General features: G+C 36.8%; 4 protein-coding genes across 4 annotated transcripts; 3 read left to right on the plus strand and 1 right to left on the minus strand.

Moving 5' to 3' along the window:
- The first annotated feature begins 759 nt into the window (after window positions 1-759).
- On the plus strand, window positions 760-4,352 carry LOC133874767 (pentatricopeptide repeat-containing protein At3g23020). Its single transcript, XM_062312639.1, has one exon. The coding sequence runs from the start codon at window positions 950-952 to the stop codon at window positions 3,545-3,547; it is 2,598 nt and encodes an 865-aa protein (XP_062168623.1). The 5' UTR covers window positions 760-949; the 3' UTR covers window positions 3,548-4,352.
- Window positions 4,353-4,659: 307 nt separating this feature from the next.
- Window positions 4,660-6,183, minus strand: LOC133874779 (CBL-interacting serine/threonine-protein kinase 7). The gene has a single exon (XM_062312647.1). The coding sequence runs from the start codon at window positions 6,132-6,134 to the stop codon at window positions 4,842-4,844; it is 1,293 nt and encodes a 430-aa protein (XP_062168631.1). The 5' UTR covers window positions 6,135-6,183; the 3' UTR covers window positions 4,660-4,841.
- A 9,103-nt stretch (window positions 6,184-15,286) lies between these two features.
- LOC133858596 (uncharacterized) lies at window positions 15,287-16,783 on the plus strand. Its single transcript, XM_062294075.1, has 2 exons — window positions 15,287-15,643; window positions 16,510-16,783. The coding sequence occupies exons 1-2, from the start codon at window positions 15,515-15,517 to the stop codon at window positions 16,612-16,614; spliced, it is 234 nt and encodes a 77-aa protein (XP_062150059.1). The 5' UTR covers window positions 15,287-15,514; the 3' UTR covers window positions 16,615-16,783.
- A 1,430-nt stretch (window positions 16,784-18,213) lies between these two features.
- Window positions 18,214-24,191, plus strand: LOC133874800 (U-box domain-containing protein 44-like). The gene is made up of 4 exons (XM_062312660.1): window positions 18,214-18,541; window positions 19,182-20,592; window positions 21,225-21,543; window positions 22,468-24,191. Exons 2-4 carry the CDS (start codon window positions 19,360-19,362, stop codon window positions 23,958-23,960), a joined length of 3,045 nt encoding a protein of 1,014 aa, XP_062168644.1. The 5' UTR covers window positions 18,214-18,541; window positions 19,182-19,359; the 3' UTR covers window positions 23,961-24,191.
- The last annotated feature ends 2,117 nt before the right edge of the window (window positions 24,192-26,308 follow it).

Genomic DNA, 26,308 nt, shown 5'->3' on the forward strand with positions numbered 1-26,308 from the left:
TTATTATACATCGTTCTTCAACTTTGGGTCTTCATCTTGAGGCTTGGAATGTTGCTTCTAGTCCCTTCTTTTGGACTCCTCCGGGAGTTGATGATGTTAAAAGGAAATTTGGATGTGGCTGTAAGGGACTCATTTGCTGTTGCTGCTACAGTCATTAGTGATTCTTCGAGTAATATTATTATGGCTGCTACCCAACGATTGCATTCTACGGATATTCTTGTTGGTGAAGCTTTTGCAATTCTTCTGGTCTCTCGGTTGGCTTTATCTTCGGGATATGATCATTTTATTATTGAGGGTGATGCTCTTTTAGTTATCTTAGCGATTAATTTTCCTGAACTTTTCTCTTTGTCGAATTTCTCTAATGTAGTTTCAGATATTAGTTTAAGTTTATTATCTTTTCAAAGTTGGAATGCTTTGAAAGTGTCTCGTTGTGTCAATTATCGGGCACATGCTTTAGCTAAATGGGACACTTATCATCTTGTATCTAGAAGCATTCTCATAGGATCACCCATTCTCTCTTCCATTCGGATCCGGAATAGAAAAGATCATCTCTTGTAACCTATTTTCCTTACTTAATTAGAAAAAGAAAAATGGAGAATAGTTATTTTATAGTTAAAATTTTATTTTATTATATTTAATGTTATATATAATATTACGCTGTGAATATGTTATTACATTATTTAAATTTTTAAATGCAGCCAAATATATCGCCTTAGGTCTAGATTTAATTACACCCAAACCTCTCTCCATCTCGTTAACTCCCCGAACGTCACCAATTTAACTGGACTTCCCAAGTTCCCAAAATAAATATATTCTGTGGAACACTTGGCCTGAACGAGCACGAGACCATTCCAAGAGGGTGAAACCCATCACCAGTTCCCCAAACTGTTCTTGTTTTGATAATTCTCAACCTTTTTCTTCAAACAATTGGCGCATTCTCTTTGCGGAAATGCTTGTCAAGTTCCAGCATTTAGATGCTAATTGCTTCCACGTATTGGGTTCCTCAAGGAACTCACCCAGTATAGGAGTCTCAGTTTCTCCACTGGACCAAGTTGAGCTCATTTCCAAGAAACACAGGGAACAGATAGTATTTGAATGTCCCAATGGAGAATTCAAAAGGGCTGGCGGAGTTCACAGACCGTCCCATGATAGAAGAACTGGTGTTATTCATGAACCTGGACCGAAGAAACTGAATTTGGTGAAAAACCCAGATAGAAAACAGAGAGGAAGCACTTGGGATAGCGGTAGAATTGTGAAAAGGAGGAATTTTGAGGTTGAGTTCAGGTCAGAGAGTGAAAATGGATTATTGGAGAAAGTGCATTCTAGATGTTTGATGAAACGGGTCAATTACGGTGGATGTATACCGGGGATATTGAGAGCATTGGATACGGTTGAGGATTTGGATGAGGCTCTGAGGCCATGGGAAGACAAGATTGGTAACAAGGAAAGGAGCATAATTTTGAAGGAGCAGCTGAGTTGGGAGAGGGCCTTGGAGATTTTTGAGTGGTTCAAGAGAAAGGGTTGTTATGAATTGAATGTGATTCACTATAACATTATGCTTCGGATTCTTGGGAAAGCACGAAAGTGGAGCCATGTTGAGGGTTTGTGGGATGAGATGAATGTTAAAGGAATTGCACCAATAAATTCTACCTATGGAACTCTAATTGATGTTTATAGCAAAGGCGGACTCAAGGATGAAGCACTTCTTTGGCTTGAGAGAATGAACAACCAAGGGATGGAACCTGATGAGGTTACTATGGGGACTGTTATTCAGTTGTATAAGAAGGCAGGAGAGTTTCAAAAAGCCGAGGACTTTTTCAAGAAGTGGTCATTGGGTGAATCTTTGAGGCATGACAGTGCTAGTGCTAAAACTACTGCCGAAGTGGGTAGTGCTTTGCATGCTCGTGCTAGTTTGAGCTCACATACCTATAATACATTGATAGACACATTTGGGAAGGCTGGGCAACTTAAAGAAGCATCTGAAACTTTTGCGCAGATGCTCAAGGAAGGGATAGCTCCAAACACAGTGACTTTCAATACCATTATTCACATTTGTGGCAACCATGGCCAACTAGATGAGGTGGCTTCCCTGATTCAGAAAATGGAGGAGTGCCGATGCCCACCTGACACAAGAACATATAATATTCTCATTTTCCTCTGTGCTAGGCATGATAATATAAACATGGCAGCAAACTACTTTGCAAAGATGAAGGAGGCCTGCCTCGAGCCAGACCTTGTGAGTTACCGCACCCTCTTGTATGCATACTCCATAAGGCATATGGTTCACCAAGCTGAAGAAGTGATATCAGAGATGGATGGAAGGGGTCTCGAGATTGATGAATACACCCAATCAGCTCTGACTAGAATGTATATAGAAGCTGGAATGCTTGAGAAGTCATGGTTATGGTTCAGGAGGTTTCATCTTTCAGGGAAAATGAGTTCTGAGTGTTATTCTGCTAATATTGATGCATATGGGGAGCGTGGCCATATTTTGGAAGCTGAAAAAGTTTTCATTTGTTGCCAAGAACAGAAGAAGCTGACTGTCCTTCTGTTCAATGTGATGATTAAAGCTTATGGAATAGGACAGTGCTATGATAAAGCATGTCAGTTGTTTGATAGTATGGGTGGTTATGGTTTAGTTCCAGATAAATGTAGCTATAATTCCTTAATACAAATTTTGGCTAGTGGCGACATGCCACACATTGCAAAACCCTATCTGAGGAGAATGCAGAAGGCAGGACTGGTAAGTGATTGCATCCCATATTGTTCTGTGATATCAGGCTTTGTAAAATTAGGTCAATTGGAAATTGCAGAGGAACTATATAAGGAGATGATCAGATTTAATGTGAATCCCGATGTTATTGTCTATGGGGTACTGATAAATGCTTTTGCCGATGCTGGAAGTGCTAAAGAAGCTATCAGTTATGTTGATGCAATGGAAAGGGCAGGTTTGCCTGGAAATACAGTTATATATAACTCCCTCATCAAGCTTTATACCAAAGTTGGCTACTTGAAAGAAGCAGAAGAAACATACAAAATGCTTCAATCATTAGAGGAGGGTCCAGCTATATATTCTTCGAATTGTATGATTCATCTTTATAGTGAGCGATCTATGGTTAAACAAGCAGAAGATATTTTTAACAGCTTGAAGAGAAAGGGGGAGGCAAATGAATTTACTTATGCAATGATGTTGTGCATGTATAAGAGAATTGGGAGGTTTGAGGAAGCCATTCAAATTGCAAAGCAGATGAGAGAACTGGGACTTCTAACCGATTTGTTGAGTTGTAATAATGTGCTTGGGTTGTATGCAATGGATGGCAGATTCAAGGAGGCAGTGGAAACCTTCAATGAAATTATAAAAGCTGGTATTCAACCTGACAATTGTACATTCAAATTACTTGGAGTTGTTCTGTTGAAGTGTGGGGTTCCAAAGCAAGCTGTTAGCAAGCTGGAAGTAACTACGAAGAAGGATGCTCAGAGTGGTTTGCAGGCATGGATGTCAACTCTCTCATCTGTGGTTGTAGTGGATGATTATGATGACTTATAAATATCTTCTCTTAGCAACCAGCGTTTTGACTATGACCTATCTGATTTAAGGTTGCAAGATAAAGTTACATTGAGGAAATTTACGTGCTTACCTAGTTGAGAGCTTCTTGACTGTAATTCTTCACAATTGTAAAGCTGAAAAATCAGTGTGAAGTTGAAAATGTCCATGATCCTGTATTCAACATATATTGTGTAGATTTACCTGAAGGCACTAGAAGGACCAGAAAGAAGTCCGACAAGAACATGTGTTGAGGCTGTGAGGAAAAGCACATGGGCCATTGCTTGTAGAACAAATGGCCTTACCTGAACAGTGTATGTACAGCAAACCCAAGTAGTCAGAATATGGCTTTGTCGAGTCGAATTGAATATTTTGTAAATTCACTTGTATGAGAAGCCTGCGTGACAGGGATAATTAAGAATGCCAGTGACGTCTTCTACTGTTGTAATATTCTCTTTTAATCATTTTTTTTTTTTTTTGTACCAAGCAGGATGGGCTTTTGACCTGGCTCTCCTTGCATGCATTTTTTGGTGCAGAAGTTTCTGAGTTTTTATGAATGTGACCAACTTTCTCTGACTATGACAAATGCGCTAACTATGGATTTGGTGCAGAACTTTCTTTGAGTTTGCATGAATGTGACCAACTTTCTCTAACTATGACAAATGCGCTAACTATGGATTTGGTGCAGAAGTCTCTCTGAGTTTGTATGAATGCGACCAACTTTCTCTGAATATGGCCTGGAAATGAATAACCCATTTGCACTGATCTCTGTTTTGCCCATCTTTAAGCTTTAGGATCTTCATTATTTTTTTTGCTCATATGAGCACGATTTCAGTGGTCAGGGTGTAGATTTGCAGAGTATCACATTTGTTTGTGTCAATTTTTCACCTCTGTTATGCCCCAGAGTTTCACTAGTCTGGAATCTGGATTCGACTATTATAACATGTGTAGCGCCAATTGATGATGTGTTCCTCACAAAGTGGTTGGCTTGAAATTGATTGCAAGTAGACTTATAAGAACAGATAATACAATTTTGTAGGCCACAACCGCTGCACATACATGGATTTACGTTTCTTTAATTGATCAAAATGTTAAAAAAAAATTTAAAAAAAAAAAAAAAAAAAAGAACAGGCCTTCATCATTAACGCACAAGTAAATGGCTAAGGAACGGAGAAAAATCACTATCATAATTGTTCTAACACTATCTGATGATGATTTCAATGTACAAAGAAGATCAACCATGAGACAAACGTTAAGATCTTAACTTCTGTTCAGAAATCAACCGTCTCCACCAATACTAGTCGTAATCGTTGCCGTGGCAAGTAAGCAAAATGTCCTGAAGACCAGCCTTGAAATCCCCCCACTGAAACTCCAGCCCACCCTCCACCACCCTAACCTCTACCAAGACCAAGCCTTCCGCAATCTCCCAGACGCCAACCCACATAACCACCCTCCCTTTCACCAACCCGACTACGCTATTCCCACCTTTCCCGCCTTCCTCCACTCTGTACCCCAATCTCCCTCCCACCTCCCTCACTCTCTCTATCACTCTCTCCCCCGAAACACTCGTCGTAAATCTCTTCTCCTTCCTCTCACACGCCGTCGTTTCGAACAGCCCCGACAGGTCCAGCCCCGAAGACAAGGATATTATATCGAACGCGGTCATGCTTTTCAACATTTCGCTTTTGTTGCATTCACTCGCTGAACGGAATAAACTCTTGTCGTTTTCGGGTTTTTCTTGCAGAGACTTCTTGAACCACGCGTGTTGCATCAGCGCCTCGATGCTCATTCGCGTACTGGGGTTCGGATCGAGGAGCTGAAAGATCACGTGGCGCGCCGGCTTCGAGAGCCAAGCCGGAAACTGATAGTCTCGGCGGTGGATCTTCTTGTACATGGCTACGAGATTGCTATCGTCGAATGGGAGGTACCCTGCGAGAAACACGTAGAGGATGACCCCGCAGGACCAGGCGTCGGCTTTGGAGCCGTCGTAGCCGCCGCGCCGGCAGACGACCTCTGGCGCCGTGTAAGCCGGGGTACCGCAGGCCGTGTGGAGCAAGCCGTTCTGGAGCTGATCGGGGAGCGCCGAGAGCCCGAAGTCCGAGACCTTGAGGTTACCGTCCTTGTCCAAGAGAAGGTTCTGGGGCTTGACGTCGCGGTGTGCGACGCCGTTTTGGTGGCAGAAGCGCAGCGCCGATACCAGCTGCTGGAAGTAGCGGCGTGCGGAGGGCTCGGGAAGCTTGCCGCGGCGGCAGATCTTGGAGAAGAGCTCGCCGCCAGTAGCGAGCTCGACGACGAGGTGGATCTTCGTCTTGGTGGCCATGACCTCGTGAATTTTGAGGATGTTTGGGTGGTCCTCGAGGCGCCGCATGGCCATGACCTCTCGGATTATCCGAGGCTCCATGGCCGCATCGACAGTTTTGGACTTGTCGATGATCTTCACCGCCACGGCTGTGTCGTCGACCATGGACCGGGCCTGATAGACCTTGGCGAAGCTGCCCCGTCCCAGTAGCCGACCCAATTGGTACTTCCCGAGAATGGTGGTGGTGGGTGGTGGTGGTGGTGGCGGCGGCGGCGGCACCCCTGCTTCCATGACTCTCAAGGATTGCGGGTGAGAGAGGAAGAGAGACCACACGGGGCAGGGATGTAAAGCTTTGGGATTTTGGGTTTATAGGATCTTAAAGTCGTTGGAGAAAGACCCGGCTGTCATCTGTTGAAGTCCAGTTGGGGTTGTTCTGCACCCACTTCCGAAATTACCCCTGTTCCCTTTTTTTTTTTTTTAAAAGTAGAAAAAAAAAAAAAAACGAAATTAAGGAACTACAAAAACTAGAGGAGCAAGCCTTTTCCAAACATGTAGGAGAAGGTCTAGACAAGAATGAAAGAGTAGGAATGCAGCTAAAATTACGTCTGGTTACAACTCAATTTGCCACCATGCTCCTATTTTTGGGTTCTTATAAATCACACCATTATTTTAGGTACTAGTTTTAGCATATTCCATATTCCAGGTTCGGTTTGGAATTTTTTTTCTTTGATTTGTGATCCATCTTTTTTCTCTATGTTTTTATTTTTTTTATTTTTTATTTTTTGAAAAATCATATGCAGTCCTTAAGTTTTTATCTTATTTGAATTTAGTAACTGAGTTTCTAATTTCAAGAATATAGTCCTTAGGTTTTACACAAATTTTAAATAGATCATTCTGCCACTTCTTTCATCAAGATTAATAGTTTGTCATATTTAATGTGTGTCTCAATTGACACATCAGCATCTATATCAATACCTAATATCAATGTCACATCATTAAGCACCAAGTCATCTATAGAAAAAGATTAAAAAAAAAAAAAAAAAAAAAAAAAAAAAAAAAGACCCAACTTTAGAAGCAAAAACCATCTTTTTCGTCATCTTAATTTTCTAGATTTGTAACATTAGATGAAAAATCGTTAAATTTGATGCTAACATGGACATTGACATTGTATTGGGTGTTAACATGAACCCTAGAGTATCAAATAAAACACATGTGATAAATAAAAAATCGTTAACTTTGACATTAAATTAATAGATGGATCAATTTGAAATTTGGGCAAAACCTAAGGACCTTATCTTTTAAATTAAAAACCTAAAGATTAAGTCCAAATCAGATAAAAAAAACTTATAGACTAAATATGATTTTTCTGAAATTATTAATGCTCCATGTTTGTTTAGTATAGCTTTTGAGAAACAATGTGACATTTTATTCTCTCTAATAAAACTTGAGTAATTTGAGTAATAGGAAAAGTTTTTCCGGTGTCCTTTAAAATCATTAATTTATTTATGATAAATTACTATTTAATTTTGATTAAACACTGATTTTAAAAATCATATTATTTTTAAGGGGACACAAAAAAGACTTAATAAATTTACACTCAACTTTTAAAAAAGAATTTCTAATCAATTTTTCTCAATTTTAGTTGGTGTGTATTTCTTCATTTGAAGACAAAAGTGACAAATTTAAAAACCATGCTGGGTATATAATTGGTTAAGAAAGCTAGCTCCTAATTCTCACATAGATTCCATGTCAGCTTCAGTCATTACCTATTAGAGGTTAGGTAGATAGATTAACTCACATTAACTTAAACATGATCTTGATTATATATTAATCTATCTTTCATTTGCAAATGAACAAATAACTTTTATTTATTGATTTATTATTTGACAGTAAAATTTATATAAATTACCTAAATCTTTTATGTATTCACTTAAACTCTTGTACGTAATTTCTATCTACTAAGAATTTTCAGTTTAAATAAATAGTACACATTATTGTCTTAGAGGAGTCAAGGAAATAATTTTATTGAGCTCTCTTTCTATTCTCCTACCCAAAAGCAATTTCCACGCAAGTCGGCACATAAACAAAGTCAAAATCAAAACCAAAACAGGAAGAGAAAGACAACTTGTGAAAGGTATTTGCCCCTAACAATTAAGACTATAATTACTTATAAAAAAAAAAAATACTTTAAGACTATAATGCCAAGGTTAAGTACCGACGCACCTTTTACATAAACAAAAGTTTATTTTCTCTTTTAAAAAGTAAATCTGCACGAATCATCGTTAATGACGGACAACTTGATGAACGTATGATATTAGTGGTGTTAGGAAATATTTCCAATAATTAATAAACGGGTTTATTGAATCCACTTAAGCCCATCAAAATATGAAACTCATAAAGACCGACTAAGCCTAACGCCTATCAAACAAATACTTAATCATTTTTTTTCTCAAATAATAACTTAGGCATCGAAGTGAGTTCCAGCCAACACCTCCAGCGAGTTTCTTTGTTAATATTTATTATTTTGCAAAAATCAATGAAGGATTTTGCTAAAAATTATGTCACCATATCAGAAACTATACCAATAAGTGGGACATGCAAGGTATCTTATAACTGGTAATTTTTTACACGATCTGCGAATTTAACAAAAAATTAAAGAGTTAGAATTGAGAAGTCTCACCAGTTTAATTAAATGAGTCGGGTTAAAATTAACTTATATAGTCTTATACTCATACATTGACACTACACAACTTGAATCCGACACGCGACATAATGACGGTCAATTTTTAATATGACCCACAAACTCAACATAAACCAAAAAAAAAAAAAAAAGGATTAAAGTTGAGAAGTATAATATGTTTAATTAAATTGATTAAATTAAAATTGACCTATATAATCTTTTCTATATATACATTAATTAATACAATTCAAACTCAATCTCAACACGTGAATACGAATTGTAGCTGTCACATCTCTACATCGGGGATTAACTGGCTGCCACTAACCTAGCCAGCAATCTGGACCCCCATGGCCAATTCAGTCAAATTAACAGCCCTTTATGAAACACTTTTCTCCTTGTTGTAAAGTCACGTGCTTCTTTTTTTTTCTCCATGGTCAAATATCAGGAGCATGGTGTTTTCAGTCATTTGGAGCAAGTAAGCCCAAGGGTTGCTACGTAATTTTGTGCTGCCAACGTGGCTATGTTGGAGTTCGAAACTCGCAAGTGGTGACATACGAGGTTGCTGTTTGTTTGTGTTAAATTGTTAGGAAGTGGCTGTGTTTCAATTGGAATGAGTTGACGGCAGGAAACTTGCCACGTGGTCAACCGGTTTCCTATTTGTTAAATGACTGGTGCCCCCGAAGTAGTCGGTTCTGTGGACTCAGAGAGTAAGCACGCATGACCATAAATAATTGAGTGGTGACATGCTCTATAGCCTCTATGCACGTATGAAAACTAATAATTTGGGGTAGGAAGGGTTTTTTTTTTTAATTATTATTATTATTATTATTATTATTATTATTATAAATAAGCATTTCATATAAAAAAAATTCAAAAAAACAATACACTCTAACTATTATGGCCCCCCCAAGTTACAATATGCAAACAACAGCTTAACTCAAAAGAGTTAACCCTTCACTCCCCAACCAATCATTAGAGAGCACTAGTAGCAGATACTTTATATGTAATTTTCTTCTTTAAATATAATAAAAATGTAAAAAAAAAAAAAAAAAAAAAAAATCACCAGTAGGAGATTTCTTACAGATTTCTTAAGTATTGAGAATGTTACAGTGCTTCCCAATACATTGGAAAGCATTGTAGCATTCTCAATAATTATTATAATCATAAACTCGATTCTCTCTTCTCTCACATCTCACATCTCTTCTAGTTATAATAATAAAATGAAAGAAAAAAATTAAGTAAAAGTAAAAAAATAATATTTTAATGGTTTAGGAAAAAATTAAGAGAAGCTATTATGAAGTGTTTTTAGATAGAGAAATAAAAAGTACTTTTATTTCATAAATTAAAGAAAAATAATTGGGTGTCTGCTGTGTTGGGAAATATTCCCACAAGTTAGTGAATGGGCCCAAAAGCCTAACTTGGCCCGCTCGACCATTAACCAGGCCAATCGACAGAGCCACATGCTTTGGGCCCATGGGTTGAGCCATGTAAGGGCCCATCTATCGAGCCCCTCGCCCGAACTCATGGGCCTAGCCATATGATCCATCGCTTGATCCAACCAAGCCCAATCGGACACAACCCATGGAAAGCCATGAGAAGATCGAAATCCTGAGATATTCGGGACGTGACTCAAACATGTCCCGACCCACGTCCTGGTCGATCATGCCTCAGAATGTGGACGCACATAATCTGGATACAAGAGACACGCCCACTCGACACGTGGAAGCCCGTGTCTCGAAGACATGAAAACCCATGTTTCGAACTGCGTGATTGCCCACGTTTCGAAAGTGGAGACCCACGGTCAGAGAGCTGGTTCCTACCATTTTTGGGGAAAACCAACTCTCCCTTCACTATAAATACAAACCTACCATCAGTTATTCCTCTAACTGAAATTATTGTTATTGAGACATTCATACATATTATCAAAAGAACTAACTTAAGCATCGGAGTGGGACCAGCTGGCACCCCAAGCAAGCATCCTTACCGAGCTTACTGTTTTGCAGGAAAGGACAAAAGCGAATTTTCATAGGCCTGTGCAATCAAACCGAAAATTGTTTTAACATGCTGCTAGTGTTCTTGCACTCAACAAAGTCTAAGCAGAAACCATTTGCATCTAAACAAATTTTGCAGAAACAAACTACAACAAATTTAATCAAAAAAAAAAAAAAGAACAGAGCATCACTAGATCAACCAAACTCAACAATCTCTGCTTTAGGCTATTACCAACAAACAGGCACAAACATTTCTTCACCATCAAAGGCGAGAAACTGACATATCAGAGAGCCTAAACTCTTCTCAAATCATCGAGAGATACTCTCAAGCAAATTTCATCTTCTGCATATTTCTTCATTCCCCTTACTTCTCAAAAATCTACATCTATCCATAATTTTCATTCTAACATCCTTAAAAATTTGCTGAACGAGTTACTTATCAGTATGTATCTAGTTGTCATGTCTAATGTTATTATTTTCCTTCCATAAATTATAGATTGAAGCACTTCAAACCAGACGAAATAAGATAGCTTACAATCATTTTTCCCTCGAGAACTCAACTCCATTCTCCACAATGTCATCCCGTTTACAGAGAAGTTCGGAGGTCATACACTTTCAGATCTTTTTTATTATTATTATTATATGCAATATTTAAATTTGTTTGATTAATTTGTAAAATTTATTACATCATTTAAATTATTATCAAAATTAATAACATGTCTTTGTCATGTTATTAGCCCACGGCCCCACGCAACATACATCCCTAATGACTAATGAGCCGAATGGACCCATCAGGTGTAAACTCACAAATGAGCCTAATGACTTTTATTTTATTTTATTTTTTAATTAAAAAAGGTAAAATGGGCTATCAACTGTAACTATTCCTTCAAGACCAATTGAACCATAGAAATCCAAAATGATTAACAGTAATCAAGAATGAGTGATTCCCATTACGTGATTCGATCTTACTTTCTAGTGCTTGCTAAACCTCATGGAAATTCTATTGAAATCACTTAACCACCACCATTAGTAGTGTGTGAATATGTTCTTTTGGTTTCATGCTTTAGTCGATAGGTGCAAGAGGATGGACCTTTTGACCAATTAGATGTGCTCGATCCCATTGAATTAGATTTGACGTAGACATCATTATCGTTTTTTCTAATTTCGAGGGAGAGAGATGTGTAGCATTATTCGAATGTATGTCTTTGTTTAAAAAGAATGTTTTTAGGTAACAAAGACTAATTTTATTTAGTAAATTATCGTATAAATATGACAGTAAAAACTTAGTATTTGAGTGCTGATCCAAATGACTGATTTTTACTATCACGTCATCAAATTATATAATAATTGCATAAGAGTCTACTAAATAACACTACTTGATAACAAAGGATTAACTCCGACCTTAACAAGGAGCCAAATCAATGAGTTGAACCTATATTGAAAGAATAATGCTATTTTTCACATTAAATTTTATATTATTTTTATATTATTTAGGTCGGCAGGGTTGAGGGTTCCTGTAGAAGCATATACCATACATGTTGTTTGGATATTCGATTGATTCCTCTTCCACTAGTCAGATAATAAAGAAAGCAAAAAAGTAAGCTCTAATAATGTAGTGATATATTAATAAGAGATGGTTTTGGAAGTTAATGTTTACCTACTGAAAATGATGTTATTAATTATATACTAACAATATCTCAGATCAGTGGAGTATCGTAAAATACAAGGGGGAATTTTATATTCTAATTTTGAGTCATAGATCTTGTCGTTTTAGTTGGATTGATTGGACGCACTCATCAATTTCTCAATATTTTAGTTGGATTGATTGGACGTACTTATCAATTTCACAGTATGTAAGATCAAATATGTGTGCTTAGTTTTTGTACAATTCAAGCAAAAGAAACTTCAGGTACTAAAACCGTTTGCTGCAAAATAGAAGATAGGAACTTCAACTCTCTCTCTCTCTATTTTGACAAGACTCTTTCCATTTCAAATGATATATAGAGTTGGTGTATATAATTTAATGGTATAGAGATTCTACATTATTTAAGTTTTTTTTAAAAAAATGTGTTAATATTAACTTTATATATAACATTAGATGCATAAACTTTAAATTTTAACTATGAAGACACTATCAATTTCATTTAAAATGAAGTGAATCCTATTTCCTTTTTGATAGGTCATGATACGTTTTCAGGAATATGCCTTTCTAGTTTCTTGCAAATTTTATTAAAGCTGCTTGAGTTTTTAGGTGGTTTAGGCTGGATCAAGATCCCTTACAATTTATTTAAAATTGCAGGTTATCAAATTATGTGAATTTAAGTCGTTTCATGCATCGAACGACATGAAAAAATGATACCTATTAAAAATGTGACATGTTAACAATGATAATTGAGTATACTTTTATTAGGTTCTTACACTTTATGTTGTATAAAAGTTTTGACCAAAAAACTATCTTTTGGTTTAGTAAATAAAGAGTCTATTTAAAAGTAAAAAAAAAAAAGAAAGGGTCTTTTGGAATGATTTTTTTTTTTTTTTGGTTGACTCGATAAGATGTCATATCTTTAATATGTAACATTTTTTTAGCCGTTCGATGTAAAAAATGGTATGAATTCACATAATTTAAGAATCTAAAATTTCTTTAAAATTGTAAAGCATCTTAATCTGTTTAGGCCTAGAGCTGCTACTTAAGACAACTGTAGATTTTCATGTGCATTTGGCCTTGTAATTTTGCAGGCCAAATGTATATTTTTAAACAAAACGTAAAATGTGGATTGTTTGGTATTAATTGTTACACTGCCTTCCCAAACCCAATGAATCTAGAGAGATGAACTTTAAAGGTGAATGAACCATGACTATACACGTTTCCGTTGCTTGATATAAGCAAAGGGGCAAGATATATAACCATGACTATACATGTATGCTGAAGTTGGATCTCAAATCTATGCATCTTATAATCTTGAATTTAATGGAATTGTCGTCTTCTTCTCCATAAACATGAGGCCTTTGTGTTTGAGACCCAAATTTAGTTAATAATTGGTGGAGGGGGCCATTTAGGCCACTACATGGAGGGACTTTGATTTGACGTCGATATCATATCACTATCTTTGATTTGGAACGTAAAATAGTATAAATGTGTGATGCTCCTTGGAATTAGTCGTATAATATAGAAGAGTGATTGGTGCACAACAATGCACCATTCTAGAAATATCGGATAGGTTTCACGTGGAATTTATGTGGTGGAACGCATCACATGAGACCCATCACATGTCTCTAATATATACACGTTAGAGTCATTTTCCTATAATATATACACGTTAGTAATCCTCTTTTAATGCCATTGACTTGAGCGTCATTCCTACAAAAGACGCCAAATATTCATTTACAAATTACGACGATTAGACCAAATCATCCAAATAAAACTTACTATTTTGACTAACAATAAGGAGCATCACTTTATTTGAAATTGATCTATAAAAAATGTTACACACATTTGTAATTATTCATAATACATTAAATTACAAATGTGCCATAGAAGAGCATTTTTTCTGAATAAATTTCAGAAAAAAGTACTATTATATGTATATATATCATTAGATGTTGAAAATCTAATATAGACAATGCATGATGCTTAAATACTCTAATTAATTGCTGGTCAATGATTCCACTTCCACTAATGGCCAATTAGTTAGATGAAGAAAGCAAATTGAAATATAATTTATTGATAGATGAAGAGATATTTTTGGAAGTTTATTGTTCACCTCGTGACAACTTAATTATTATGGCAAAAATATCAGAAATGGTAATAGTATCATATGAATACAAGTGGGAATTTTATATTCTAATGTGACCCACAGACATGGTCACATGGAGCTTTGAAGCAAAACCGTTTGCTGGAAAGCTACCAAGATTCATGTGTGGTTTCTTTTGATAGTTAGAGGGTGTTTTTTAATGTTACTTTTTAAAGCAAGGATAGCTTTTCGTATAACCAGAAGCCGTGATCTTTATAAATTAAACTGACACTTTATGGCTTTATTCAATCACAATACACTTGTCCGGCCCTATTCAGGTTCCACTAGTGTTAGACATATACTCTCAATATGGACCCTGTGTTCCCAAGCCCAATGGATCTGTGGAGCTCAACTTTAAAGGTTGAGAATTTAACACGTTGAAGATATCAGTTGATCGCATGCCAAGTATTTGAGTCAATGGTGCCCCTAAGGTAAAGAGGAGAGAAAGATCAAAGTGATTCACCTCTCAATGATTCAACCCATTTCCTTTTATGGAGTGTTTGCCACGCATAGTAGATTGATGGAGAGGCTTGTGACTCTCATAATTTGATTATGTGTCCCCCACTCTCTTTGCTCACGCTTCCGTCATTTTTCTGTTAGTATCAGAATGTTTGTAATCCAAGTAGTCAAGGCCAAAATACTGTAGATGAAGTTTCTCTTTATGCTTCATGCATTTGCTCATTTATAACAAATTCGAACAAATCGACCTAAGTGAGTTAAGTCTGGCCGCCGGCTGGTCTAAATTAACTCAAAATTGGTCGGCCTAATATAAGTGACGGTCGATCAGCTTGTAATCTTCATTGCTTGGGGGCATGGCTTAAGGTCATATCAAAATGATTAGGGAAGGCATGCTGCCAAGGGGGTTTAGTATATGGTACACTAACATCGATCAGAACAAAAATCTCGAGTTTGAATCTGTCTCTACAAACTTACGCTTATTTTAATTAAGATATTCTATTAACTTTTGGAATGGTCGGGTTCTTAAGCTAGCCCACCTAAACGTCAGCCCGCAACCTTTGAAGCCTAGGCAGATCTTTGGTTGGGCCTTCTCAGCCGGCCCAGTTCATAATTACACTCGTAACAATCCGAAGCTCCCACGTTTCAAAGGCTTCGTTTCCATCCTCAGAGCAACAAATACTCGCAGGTCTCTCTCTCTCTCTCTCAGACATTTTGGTTTAGTTTCGAAATAAGAATTTGAGTTGGGGAAGAATGTCGTCTGTGGGAACATCTAAAGGAATCTTGGAGATCGCGAAGTTCGGGCTCTATGTGTCCGTTCCCATCGTTCTCATGTACGCCTTCGCTAACAATACTAAGAATCTCCAGAAATTCATGGGAAATGTAACGCTCTCTCTCTCTCTCTCTCTGTTCTTTTTGCATATGGGTTTGCTTTGGAAAGTTCCTTTTTCTAATATATGGACCAGGATTTGTTTAATTTTGTTGTGAATTTTTCACGCGTTTGGAAGTAAATGTTGGCTTAGATTTGTAACATTATTAGGGAATTGATGGCAGACGGCACTGTTTAGTTTTCCAAATTAACAATTTCTGTTTTGGGTTTCCAAGAATTTGATTTAAAGTGCAATGTAAAGCACATCTTTTGTTAGTGAGGAATGTGTACCAATTGTTTTGTGTTATTTGCAGTTTGTGGAGTTTGTTCATGATTGCTTCAGAGTAGCAGTAGAATTGCCGTGTCAACGTTAGCAACTAGTAGATTAGCTTGTATGACATAATTTTTGTTTTGCATAATTTGTTGATTAGCTTTGAGTTAATATTCCTAGAAAAGAAAATGATAGTCTTTCGTGACATGTCAGAAAGAGGTTATAGGGTTATACTCATTTAGCTAATGAGCTTATTGTTTTAATTCCCCAACTAAACCTTTGTTTAGGCTTCGCAAAGAATATCAATTTTCATCATCTTGGGGTGGTAGAGGATATTGCAGTACCTCAACTGCCCCCAAGATGTTGGCTCATGTGTTGGAATTCGATTTACTGATTCCTAGTGCAGTTGGAATTGTTTGGAACCATTTCTCTTCGTTATGCCTAATCATTATCTGATCCTGTGATTATGACTGCTAATCTTTTTCTGCTAAATTAAATTACTATGTTATAGAGTTTTACTTTTACCTTTTCTTTTGGGTGTGGTGGGATCATTGTCTTGATCTAAAGTCAAAGTTCTGAATCATTGTTACCTTTTCTTTTGGTGTGAAGCGTTCTTATGTAGTGTATCCCCCAGAGGGGCCAAGGCCTCCATCACCCGAAGAAATGAGGGAGATGGCTCGCGAACTAGCTCGCAAGAGGAACAACAGCAGTTGATGTTCTTTTGGATTGCAAGTGAAAGTTGTAGCTTTTCAGTTGTATTTACCAGGGCCTGTGAGAAATGAAGAGATGTGTAATATGCAGAAGTGAACATCACCAAATTGATTTCCAAAATCAAATAACTTGGTTGGTTTGACTAATATATATATACATCTGTTTTCTTTTTTGTTTTTGGCTTGGGAGATGCATATCTATTTAATTAGTAAAGCTAATGGACTTAGTGGAATGCTTCTTAAATAATGCAATGATGTTTGGAGATATTTATATACAGTTCCAGTCGGAAGAATTGCTGTCAAAGTTACATCATTGCCTTCTTTGTTTGCAGAATATAGTTCTCCATTATGCTCTGCACACTAACACAAAACATAAACTAAACAATACCCTGTTTGGAACCTACCGTTCAAATTTGTATGCATCAGAGATCTACATAATCTCATGGCAATTCCATACAGAAGCCATATGAAATATGGACCTCTTTGCAATCCTTTAGCTGGTAAGATTCTTGGGAGTGACAAAATGAGGTAAACTTCTGGCTTGGTTCTGCTAGGAAGCTGAAAAACATTTTGAAGCGGTATGCAGTGCTTCTTATTAGGCTATTCATTGGACAAGATTTGCAAGTTATTCAGCATTTTTTACTGGAAAATTGAATGTGAAGTGGAAGTGGAACCATTGTATTTAACATTTGTTACATTGCCAAAAGCCGATTTGTTTGAGCATCAGGATCTTTTTTTCAACTGGAGAGGAGCCGGTCCTTTATACATAGGCATTTTTGTAATTTCACACCATATGAAATTACAAAAATGCCTTTATATATAAAGGACTGGCTCCTCTCCAGTTCCTCTCAATAGGAGAGGATCCTGATCTATTGGGAACTGGGAAGGCTCGAGAGAGCCATTGCCTCCAAAAGCTGCAATTCAAGGTTTGTCACATTGGATCATATTTTCTGTATCCAATCTTTTTTTTGTTGTTTTTCCTCTTATTTTGGATAAACGTCTTCAAGTTGTTTCACTGGATTATTTTATTTTATTTTTTAAAAAAAGGAGAGAAGGGAAATTACAATAAAAGAAAACAAGCAATGGGTGGGCAACCCTTATAAAAGCCCCTAAACAATTAGAGACAATGCGATAAAATCTAGAATTATTGAAAATGGTTTAAATAAACGATTCGGTCCGTGAAGAGAACTTGAGCGGTATTAAAAAGCTTCTGAGCCTAATAAAATGTTGATAGAATCTCAATTTTTGGAGAGACTCCATAAAAATTTTAATGTTACACTTATGAGCTGCCCCCAAGAGAGAGAGGGGTTGCTCTTTGCAAATCTCGAGCCACACCTTCCTTTTTTTTCTTTTTTTTTTTTCCTCAATAAATTTGTTAAAAGGGAAGGGTACAGTAGTAGTTCATGTCATTTTTGAGAAAGAACTGAAATGAAGTCTTATATTTAAAACCTCCATAAATTGGATATTAAATTGACCAAATGAAAAACAGAACTCCAAAATATTATACAACGAATGAGGGGAGTTTAAAAAAAAAAAACCCGACCTTTACGGTAAAAAAAGGAAACTTGAAACAGAGAAAAAAACTAACGGTCCAATCAACCGTGTCTTCCAGGAAAAGAAGCCGAAATTTTGCGGGAGAAAACCTGAGAATGGAAAGAAGAAGTCACAAAATGGGATGGAATTTCTCAGAAACATCCTCACAATCTCTTCTCAGTTTCTTTTTCCACACCGCGTGGTAAAATAATATACACAATTACAGGCTTTTATATTCGTCTCGGGTTTTAACGTTGGAACCTTGACTTGCTCAAGTCGTCTCCTTCCGTACACTGCACACAACAACATCTGTATTATACTAAGGTCGGCAGCTACCACCGGAGCCAAGGTTTCAAATCCAAAGTGGCAAAGATACAAAGAAAAGAAGACTTGAAGAGGTAAATTTTCTCATCCATGTTTCAACTTTTTTTTTTTTTTTTTCGCTTTCTTATGTTTCTTTCTAGGAAGGAATTGAAGATAGTTAAGTATGGACTTTGTTGTGTTTTTCTTTTACGTAATATTGGTGAAGATTACGCTCTGTTTGGCAGCCGAGAAACCTGAGGGAAAGAATTGAAAATCCAGTTCTCGTGTCTTGGAAATGGAAGGTTCAAAAGCCAAAAATGGTTGTTTTACGCCAAGTTGGACTGCTTATGGACTTTATACCACTTAATTTCTTCTGAATTCTATTAGACCCCTTTCTCAGGAACAAAACGGAGCATTATGGTTTTCCTGAAAGTTATGTTTTTATTTGAAGTCTGAAAGGTCTAGTTATGTCATCTAGTTGACTCGCTATTTTCTTTTTTGTACCTGTTTAATTTGAAAATATCATCCTTTCCTCCTGAATTTTGCACCAATATGTGAGTACACTTCTACAACTTTTTATTTCCTATTGACAATGTCCTCAATTCATAAGTTGCACTTGATTGATATTCGTATTCGTTCTTTCCTCTTCTTTTTTTTTGTTGTTTAATTTATTTCCCCCTTTTCTGGGTCAAAGCTTCTTCTAGGTCTTTATTTATTTATTTATTTTTTTTATAGTTGAATAGGAAAACACGGAATAGTTCTGATGCTCAGGAGGAGGGATGAAATGGAGGAAGTTGCTTGAAGGGGAAGGATATGCACCGTGGGATTTGATCTTCAATTTTGAGGCCATGGACGCAACTTACATTCTTTGGTTTTGATAGTGGATCTGGCATAGACTTGCTAGAGTTAATTAATGGCTATGGAGCTTATACCTGTAGGCACCATCTTAGCCGTACTAACGAACCAGGTCATCAAAACAGCTAATGCGGCAAAGGATGTTCTCATTGAGAAGGACAGTTTCAGGGTCTTGTCAAAGCACTTGTTTGACATTGAACCAGTCCTAAAGGAATTGCAGCTTCAAGAATTAAATGATTCTCAAGCTGCGAGGCTTGCTCTGGAATCTCTTGAAGCAGATGTTAAAAAGGCTAATAATTTGGTCGAGAAGTACAAAAACCGAGCCCGCTTCTACTTGCTGGTCAAGTGCCGCTACATTGTCAAGGAGGTACAAGATGTCACAAGGGATATTGGAAGGTCTTTGGCTGCATTATCCCTTGCAAATACAGAAGTTCTATCTAGGATATCTGATCAGGTGAATAGGTTACAGAATGAGATGCAGAGAGTGGAATTTGAGGCTTCCAATTCTCAGCTCCAAATTGTTGACAAGTTAAACCAAGGTCTTAGGGACCAGAAACTTGACCAGGGTTTTGCAAATGACATGCTTGAAGAAATAGCGAGGGCAGTTGGGGTGCCTGTTGAGCCCTCAGAGATAAGCAAAGAGCTGGCGAGCTTCAGAAGGGAAAAAGAAGAAGCTGCCAACCGGAAAGAAAGGGCTGAAGTTTTCTTCTTGGAGCAGATTATTGAGCTGCTCTCTCGAGCTGATGCTGCAAGGGATTACGAAGAAGTCAAGAAGCAGTATCTCCAAAGGGTCCAGGTCATAGAGCTATATGATGAGAAGGAAGAGTGTATCCCACCACTTAATTCTTTTCTTTGTCGTATCTGTGAAGATGTGATGGTTGATCCCGTCAGCCTTTGCACTGGTACTACATGTGAGCGAGCTGCCATTGAAGATTGGTTAGACAGTGGGATAAGAACTGACCCTGAAACAGGTGAGGTTCTTGAAGATACTTCTTTAAGGTCTAACCTTCCACTGAGACAATCAATAGAGGAGTGGCGAGAACTTAATTACTGCCTCAATATACGATCTTCCAAGGCAAAGTTGTTGTCAGGTGTGGACTCTTCTGTGGAAGAGGCCCTGAGCCAAATGCAGGTTCTCATGAGAGAGAATTCTATTAACAAGGACTGGATTTCCATTGGAGGGCTCACTGATATCATTATCTCTATCCTAGGGAGCTCACACAACAAAGACGTGAAGAGAAAGATTTTAATTACCTTGAAGGATGTTGTAGAAGGGCACGCAAGAAATAAGGTACTTTCATAAATCTTGTGGATTGAAAAGGAATTGTAGAAACAAAAAAGGTAAATTAGTATTTCATAGTTCACAAAGAGGTAAGAAGAGGTTTTAATAAAAATCCCAGTTAAGTTTTAAATTTTCCAATGTTCGACTAACCAATCGTCTAGGGCAATAGAAAAGAATGCTCTTGATTATTTTCATTTCTTCTTCTGTTTTTTTTTCTTTTTTTTTTTTTGGTTTGTTATTGGGTAGAGCATTCAGTATAGTATCTCAAATATGGATGAGTTTTATATCCATTGCCTTCTATTAATTCACATAACAAAAAATTTGTACAACATATATGGATAGAATCTCTATATGCGAGTAAAGTTTTCTTTACAGCTTGTAATGCACTGTTAATAGTATATCTCCGACAATTCTTAGTGTTTGGTTGATGAATATTAATGTGAATTTGCTAGCTTTGGATCTAGGATATACTTTTTGAGTTTGATTAACTCTCATTCTGGACTGAATCACATGTGGTACTGCATAGATTTTTGATCCTGAGCAAGTCAAATTTGTTGTTAGTTTACCCTTGTCATGAAATACTGCGTAATTTTAAAAACAAGACACTCATTCTAAGTTGAACAATTGGATCAACTTCATAGGAAAGAGTGATCGAATTTGAGGGATGGGATCACATTATCCGTTGCTTGGGCCGTGATGCAAGCACTTCAAAGGCCGCAGTTGAATTGCTATATGAGTTGTTGCAAGAGAGATCTGGTTGGAACGTGTCTGTTTGCAGGAAATTCTCTCAGCAATGCAGTGCGATTCTTTTCCTTGTGACACTGTTAAAGGGTCCTCTGAGGGAGTCAGCTGAGACTGCAGAAAAAATCTTGATGAAGCTGTTTGAGATAGATGAGGAGAACATTTCTCGTGCTGCTATGTCTGGCTGGTATAAACCACTTATTGATCACATAATCCAAGGTAAGAGGATCTATTTCCTTTAGGCTTAAAGATGACATGTCTTTGTTTGTTTAAATCACCATTATCCAAACATCTTAAGTTAATAGGAAAATGTAAATTTATCATTTAATTAATATTCTAACATTTCTCCTCACATGCGGGCTTAAAAACTCCCCCTTAGTAAGTGAGGCTCAACACGTGGAATATTTAATTGGAATAGAGGTGAGTTATGGTGATACAGTACGAACTCAAGACCTTTATTCTGATACCATATTAAATCACCACTTATCTCAAAAACCTTTGTTCTGATACCATGTTAAATCATCACTTATTTCAAAAGCTTAAACTGATAAGAAATAGTAAATTTATTCATATAATTAATATTCCAACAGTATGTTACTTTATCAAAAAGAAAAAGCTTTTGATGTCAAGTTTGTGATTCGTTGTTGACTAGAAAAAAAAGTTTGTGATTCGTCGTTGTGATGATTCAATCAGTTGTATAAAGAAATAATAGGGAATGTGTCATTAGCTAAATCAGCAGATTACCACATAATCCATGCAATATTATTCATCGTTCTCAATGCATTTGGTGGTAATCGATCCTCACAACATTGTTTCATGCTTCCCATAGCATCAAACACCATTACGTGTCCTGATGAACGAACAAGTAAGAGGCACTGCACAACTATGATATAGAATATAAACGTCTGGTTTGAAATCCTACGCAGGACACTGTTGATTGATTTCATTATCATGAAATATCCAGATATGCCACTGGTTGTCTTATTTTCTGTGTGTGTATACATAAATGGTTTGACCATTGTGTCATCTCTATATGAGACTGTTCTATTCAGCCGTCAGCACAATAAAGCTGTTGTGCCTGATTGACTGTAATCCTTTGAATGCAAGGTTAGTCATCTAATTTAATCATTCTAATTTTTTCAGGGCCAGAGTCTTCAAGGATATCAATGGTGAAAACAATTGTTAATATGGAATTAGTTGATTTGAACTTGAAGCTCCTTGGCGAGGAAGGGGTTATACCTCCTTTGCTTGAGATGGTATCTGGGAATATTGAATCCAAAGAGTTATCCTTATCAGCTCTGGTTAAATTATCAGGTTGCCATGCCAATAAAGAGCTCATGGCTGCTGCTGGTGGAGTTCCACTTGTTCTGAAACTAATGTTCTCTCCCCAAGCTCGCCCATTTATTGTTGTGAAATGCTCTGAAATCCTTGAGAAACTTTCTTCTGAAGATGATGGAATTAAATTCTTTGTTGATGAAGAAGGGACCCAACTTGAGTTAGAACCCATCATCACCAATTTGTTAGCTTTGCAACAGAAACCTTACTCAGCCCATAATGTCCGGAGGCCTGCCTTGCATGCACTTCTTGGTATTTGCAGGTTTGAAGCAGGGTTGGTTAAGAAGGCGGTTCTCACTGCTAATGGTTTATCGCTAGTGCTTCCGCTTCTTGATGACTCTGACTCCGAAATCAGGGAGATTGCTATCAGTTTGCTCTTCCTGTTCTCGCAGCATGAGCCACAAGGAGTTGTGGAGTACCTTCTCAAGCCAAGAAGGCTGGAGGCCTTAGTGGGATTTCTTGAGAATGATGATAAGGGTGATGTACAGATGGCTGCTGCTGGTTTATTAGCCAACCTACCAAAATCAGAAAGAGCACTCACCATGAAGTTGATTGAATTGAATGGAATTGATGCAATTTTAAACATTTTACGAAATGGGACCATGGAAGCAAAAGAAAATGCTCTAAGTGCACTCTTCAGGTTCTCAGATCCCACAAACCCTGAGTCGCAGCGTATTTTGGTGGGAGGAGGAGCGTACCCTTTGCTTGTAAACTTTCTCAAGGCTGGTTCAATAACAGCAAAGGCAAGAGCAGCAGCACTCATTGGTAATCTTTCCACCAGCAGCCCGAAGCTCACTGTTGTCTCCAAATCATCCAGTTGCTGGTGCTTCCGGGCATCACGTGATCCTTTATGCTTAGCACACGGTGGTATCTGTAGCGTGACTGCTACATTCTGTCTATTGGAGGCACATGCTTTGCCTGCCTTGGTAAAGCTCTTACATGGAGAGGTTCATGCTACTGCTTATGAAGCAATTCAGACGCTTTCCACTCTTCTGGAAGCGTCTCCTCAGAGAGGGGCCAATGTCTTGCATAAGGCTGATGCCATAAAACCCATATTAGAGACTTTGACGTGGGGAACAGATGAATTAAAGGAGGAGGCTTTGGGACTCTTGGAGAAAATTTTTGTGTCAAAAGAAATGGTTGAGAACTATGGATCAGCAGCCAGATTACTTCTTGTTGGGGTGACTGGCAGGTCTGTTCATGAAAATGGCCATATTGGGAGGAAGGCTGCCAAAGTCTTGTCTCTACTTGAACGCTATTCAAGATCGTCGACATCTCTTCTTCCAGGACTACATGGGTGAAAATTTTGGTTATTGGGAGATTGCTTCAATTTTTCTTGAGCTATTGGCTTTTGCAAGGAGTTGGATATTGGTAAACATTGTCATACATCTGGGATGACATCGCCGTAAATATCAGCACTTTTTTTTTTTTTCTCAAATGTTGATCCAATAACTGATTTTCAATATTACACCATCAAATTGTATACTAGTCGTATAGCAGTCTACTAAATAACATTATTCTTTTTAACATCATTATGGCTCGCATAGCTTGCTTGTCTCCTTTGGTTCAATTATGGGACCTCATGCTCCTAATCTGTCCTTTGAACTTTTATGTTGTTTGCCTTTGTTATGTTATAGTTTCTTTCTCCCTTCATGTATTAACCTATCAGAAATTTATTAGAGCACATGAATTTTTGCTAGGGATGTAATCGAGTTGAGCCGAGTCGAGTTTGAAGATTTCAAGACTGGCTCGTTTATGAGTCGAGCCTAAATAGTCGAGCTCGAATTCGAGCCGAGCTATAAATTACATGTTCGAGCTCGGCTCGTTTAAAACTCGGGCGAGCTCGAGCTCAAGCTCGAATTCGTTGAAAATGACATTCGAGCCGAGCCGGGTTACTGGACAAGCTCGGCTCAACTAGAACTCGATGTAAACTATTAAATTTTTCAATGAGTGATCAAAGCAGAATTCAAACCTAAGGTTATGAACAACTTCTATGCATTTATTAATAACATAAATATATAATATGTAAGTATATAAGGCATATTATAAAATATATTACATAACTATAGTTTATAAGTAACAAATTAATAATATGTTATTATACATAACTACAGAGTATAAACAATGGTATATGTATAATGTGAACAAATAGTAAGTCTAATATATTCTATATAACTAAGTAACTATAATATAAGTATAATATATAACTATTGTTAACCGTGTGTGATGTGATATATGTGTTTATATATATATGCTAAATATGTAATATTGTTATATTGTTATATACTAACTATTAATAACTTAATATGTTAATTTAACATACTAAATATTGTTATCAAAGTATTATAATTAATATGTAATACTATATATATTATACTATATTTACTATTTACTAATATATATGTAAGATATGAACGAGCTAACGAGTCGAACTAACGAGTCGGTCGAGCTTTAAACGAGTTGAGCTCACGAACCCCTATCGAGTTTTGTCGAGCGAGTCAGGTATGTATCACTTACTAATCGAGCGGGTTTCAACAGTAACGATCGAGTTTCAACAGTATCGAGCTCGAGTTCGGATCTGGCTAAACCGAATGGGTATCGAGCGGGCTGTCGAACGGACTGGCTTATTTACATCCCTAATTTTTGCACTCTAAAACTCGTGAGTTCAGTGTACAGATCCTTACAAACACTCAAGCTAAAGTCATTACGATGGGCCTTCAGATCTTTCCTTGTGCTGGGAAGTCATGGATTTGTTTAAGCCATTTAATTCATAAATTTATTCTTTTTATATTTCCGTCTCCTTCAGACCACTCATTTACCAATAAGAAACACATTACTTAACCTGTAATTGTTAGAAAAATAAATACGTGGGAAATTAATGAAAATAAAATAAAACTGGTTGGAAATCACTGAACTTTTAGATAGTAAGGCAAATATAAATTTGTCTTTTGGACAAATATTGCTTCCCACTTATATAATAAGTTTTGAAATAGGGAATACAACAATTTTGTCATCAAGATATAATACTGTCCGAATGTAGTGCGTAAATTGCAAATTCTTAACATTATTCTAAACAAGAAATTCTGTAACAGTAGAGAAGAAGAAGATAAGGAAGAATGTACTGTGAAATTTGCTGAAAGTTATATTTTATAGAATTACAAAAGCAGTTTATTACTATTGAAATAACAATTTCTTACTATTGAAAAACAGTTGATTACCGTTGAAAAAATAGTTAAGTACTTTAAAAAAAAAATGACTATTGAAACAACAGTTTTTTTTTTTTTTTTTTTTTTTTTTTTAACAATTAAAAAATGGCTGTTGAAAAAACAGTTATTTATGAAAATATTTGAATGAAAAATATATATGTTTGTTAGAATAACAGTTGTACACATCAAAAAAAAAATGCACACGTAAATAGTAAGCACTGGCTTGTGCTAAGTACATCTAAAGTGACTGTGCGACGCACGTGGGTGCGAGCGGTCAGTGCTTCGCACTAGGTGAAAGAATTAGTATGTGTGTCCCCAACATTTATTCTAAAATAAGATTAAGATTAACCCTAATAAAACACACATAAATCTCATAACTTTTCAACGCGGGACCAAGTGTAAAATAAAAAAATATGGAGAAAGTACTTGAAATTTTGAAATTT

The sequence above is a fragment of the Alnus glutinosa genome, chromosome 1 (genome assembly GCF_958979055.1).
Source record: "Alnus glutinosa chromosome 1, dhAlnGlut1.1, whole genome shotgun sequence".
Classification (NCBI taxonomy): Eukaryota; Viridiplantae; Streptophyta; class Magnoliopsida; order Fagales; family Betulaceae; genus Alnus; species Alnus glutinosa.

Coding starts and splice junctions, on each gene's coding strand:
- LOC133874767 (XM_062312639.1), top strand. CDS start 950: ATGCTTGTCAAGTTCCAGCATTTAGATGCTAATTGCTTCCACGTATTG.
- LOC133874779 (XM_062312647.1), bottom strand. CDS start 6,134: ATGGAAGCAGGGGTGCCGCCGCCGCCGCCACCACCACCACCACCCACC.
- LOC133858596 (XM_062294075.1), top strand. CDS start 15,515: ATGTCGTCTGTGGGAACATCTAAAGGAATCTTGGAGATCGCGAAGTTC. Junction 15,644..16,509: donor TCCAGAAATTCATGGGAAAT/GTAACGCTCTCT, acceptor TTTGGTGTGAAG/CGTTCTTATGTAGTGTATCC.
- LOC133874800 (XM_062312660.1), top strand. CDS start 19,360: ATGGCTATGGAGCTTATACCTGTAGGCACCATCTTAGCCGTACTAACG. Junction 20,593..21,224: donor AAGGGCACGCAAGAAATAAG/GTACTTTCATAA, acceptor TCAACTTCATAG/GAAAGAGTGATCGAATTTGA. Junction 21,544..22,467: donor TATTGATCACATAATCCAAG/GTAAGAGGATCT, acceptor TAATTTTTTCAG/GGCCAGAGTCTTCAAGGATA.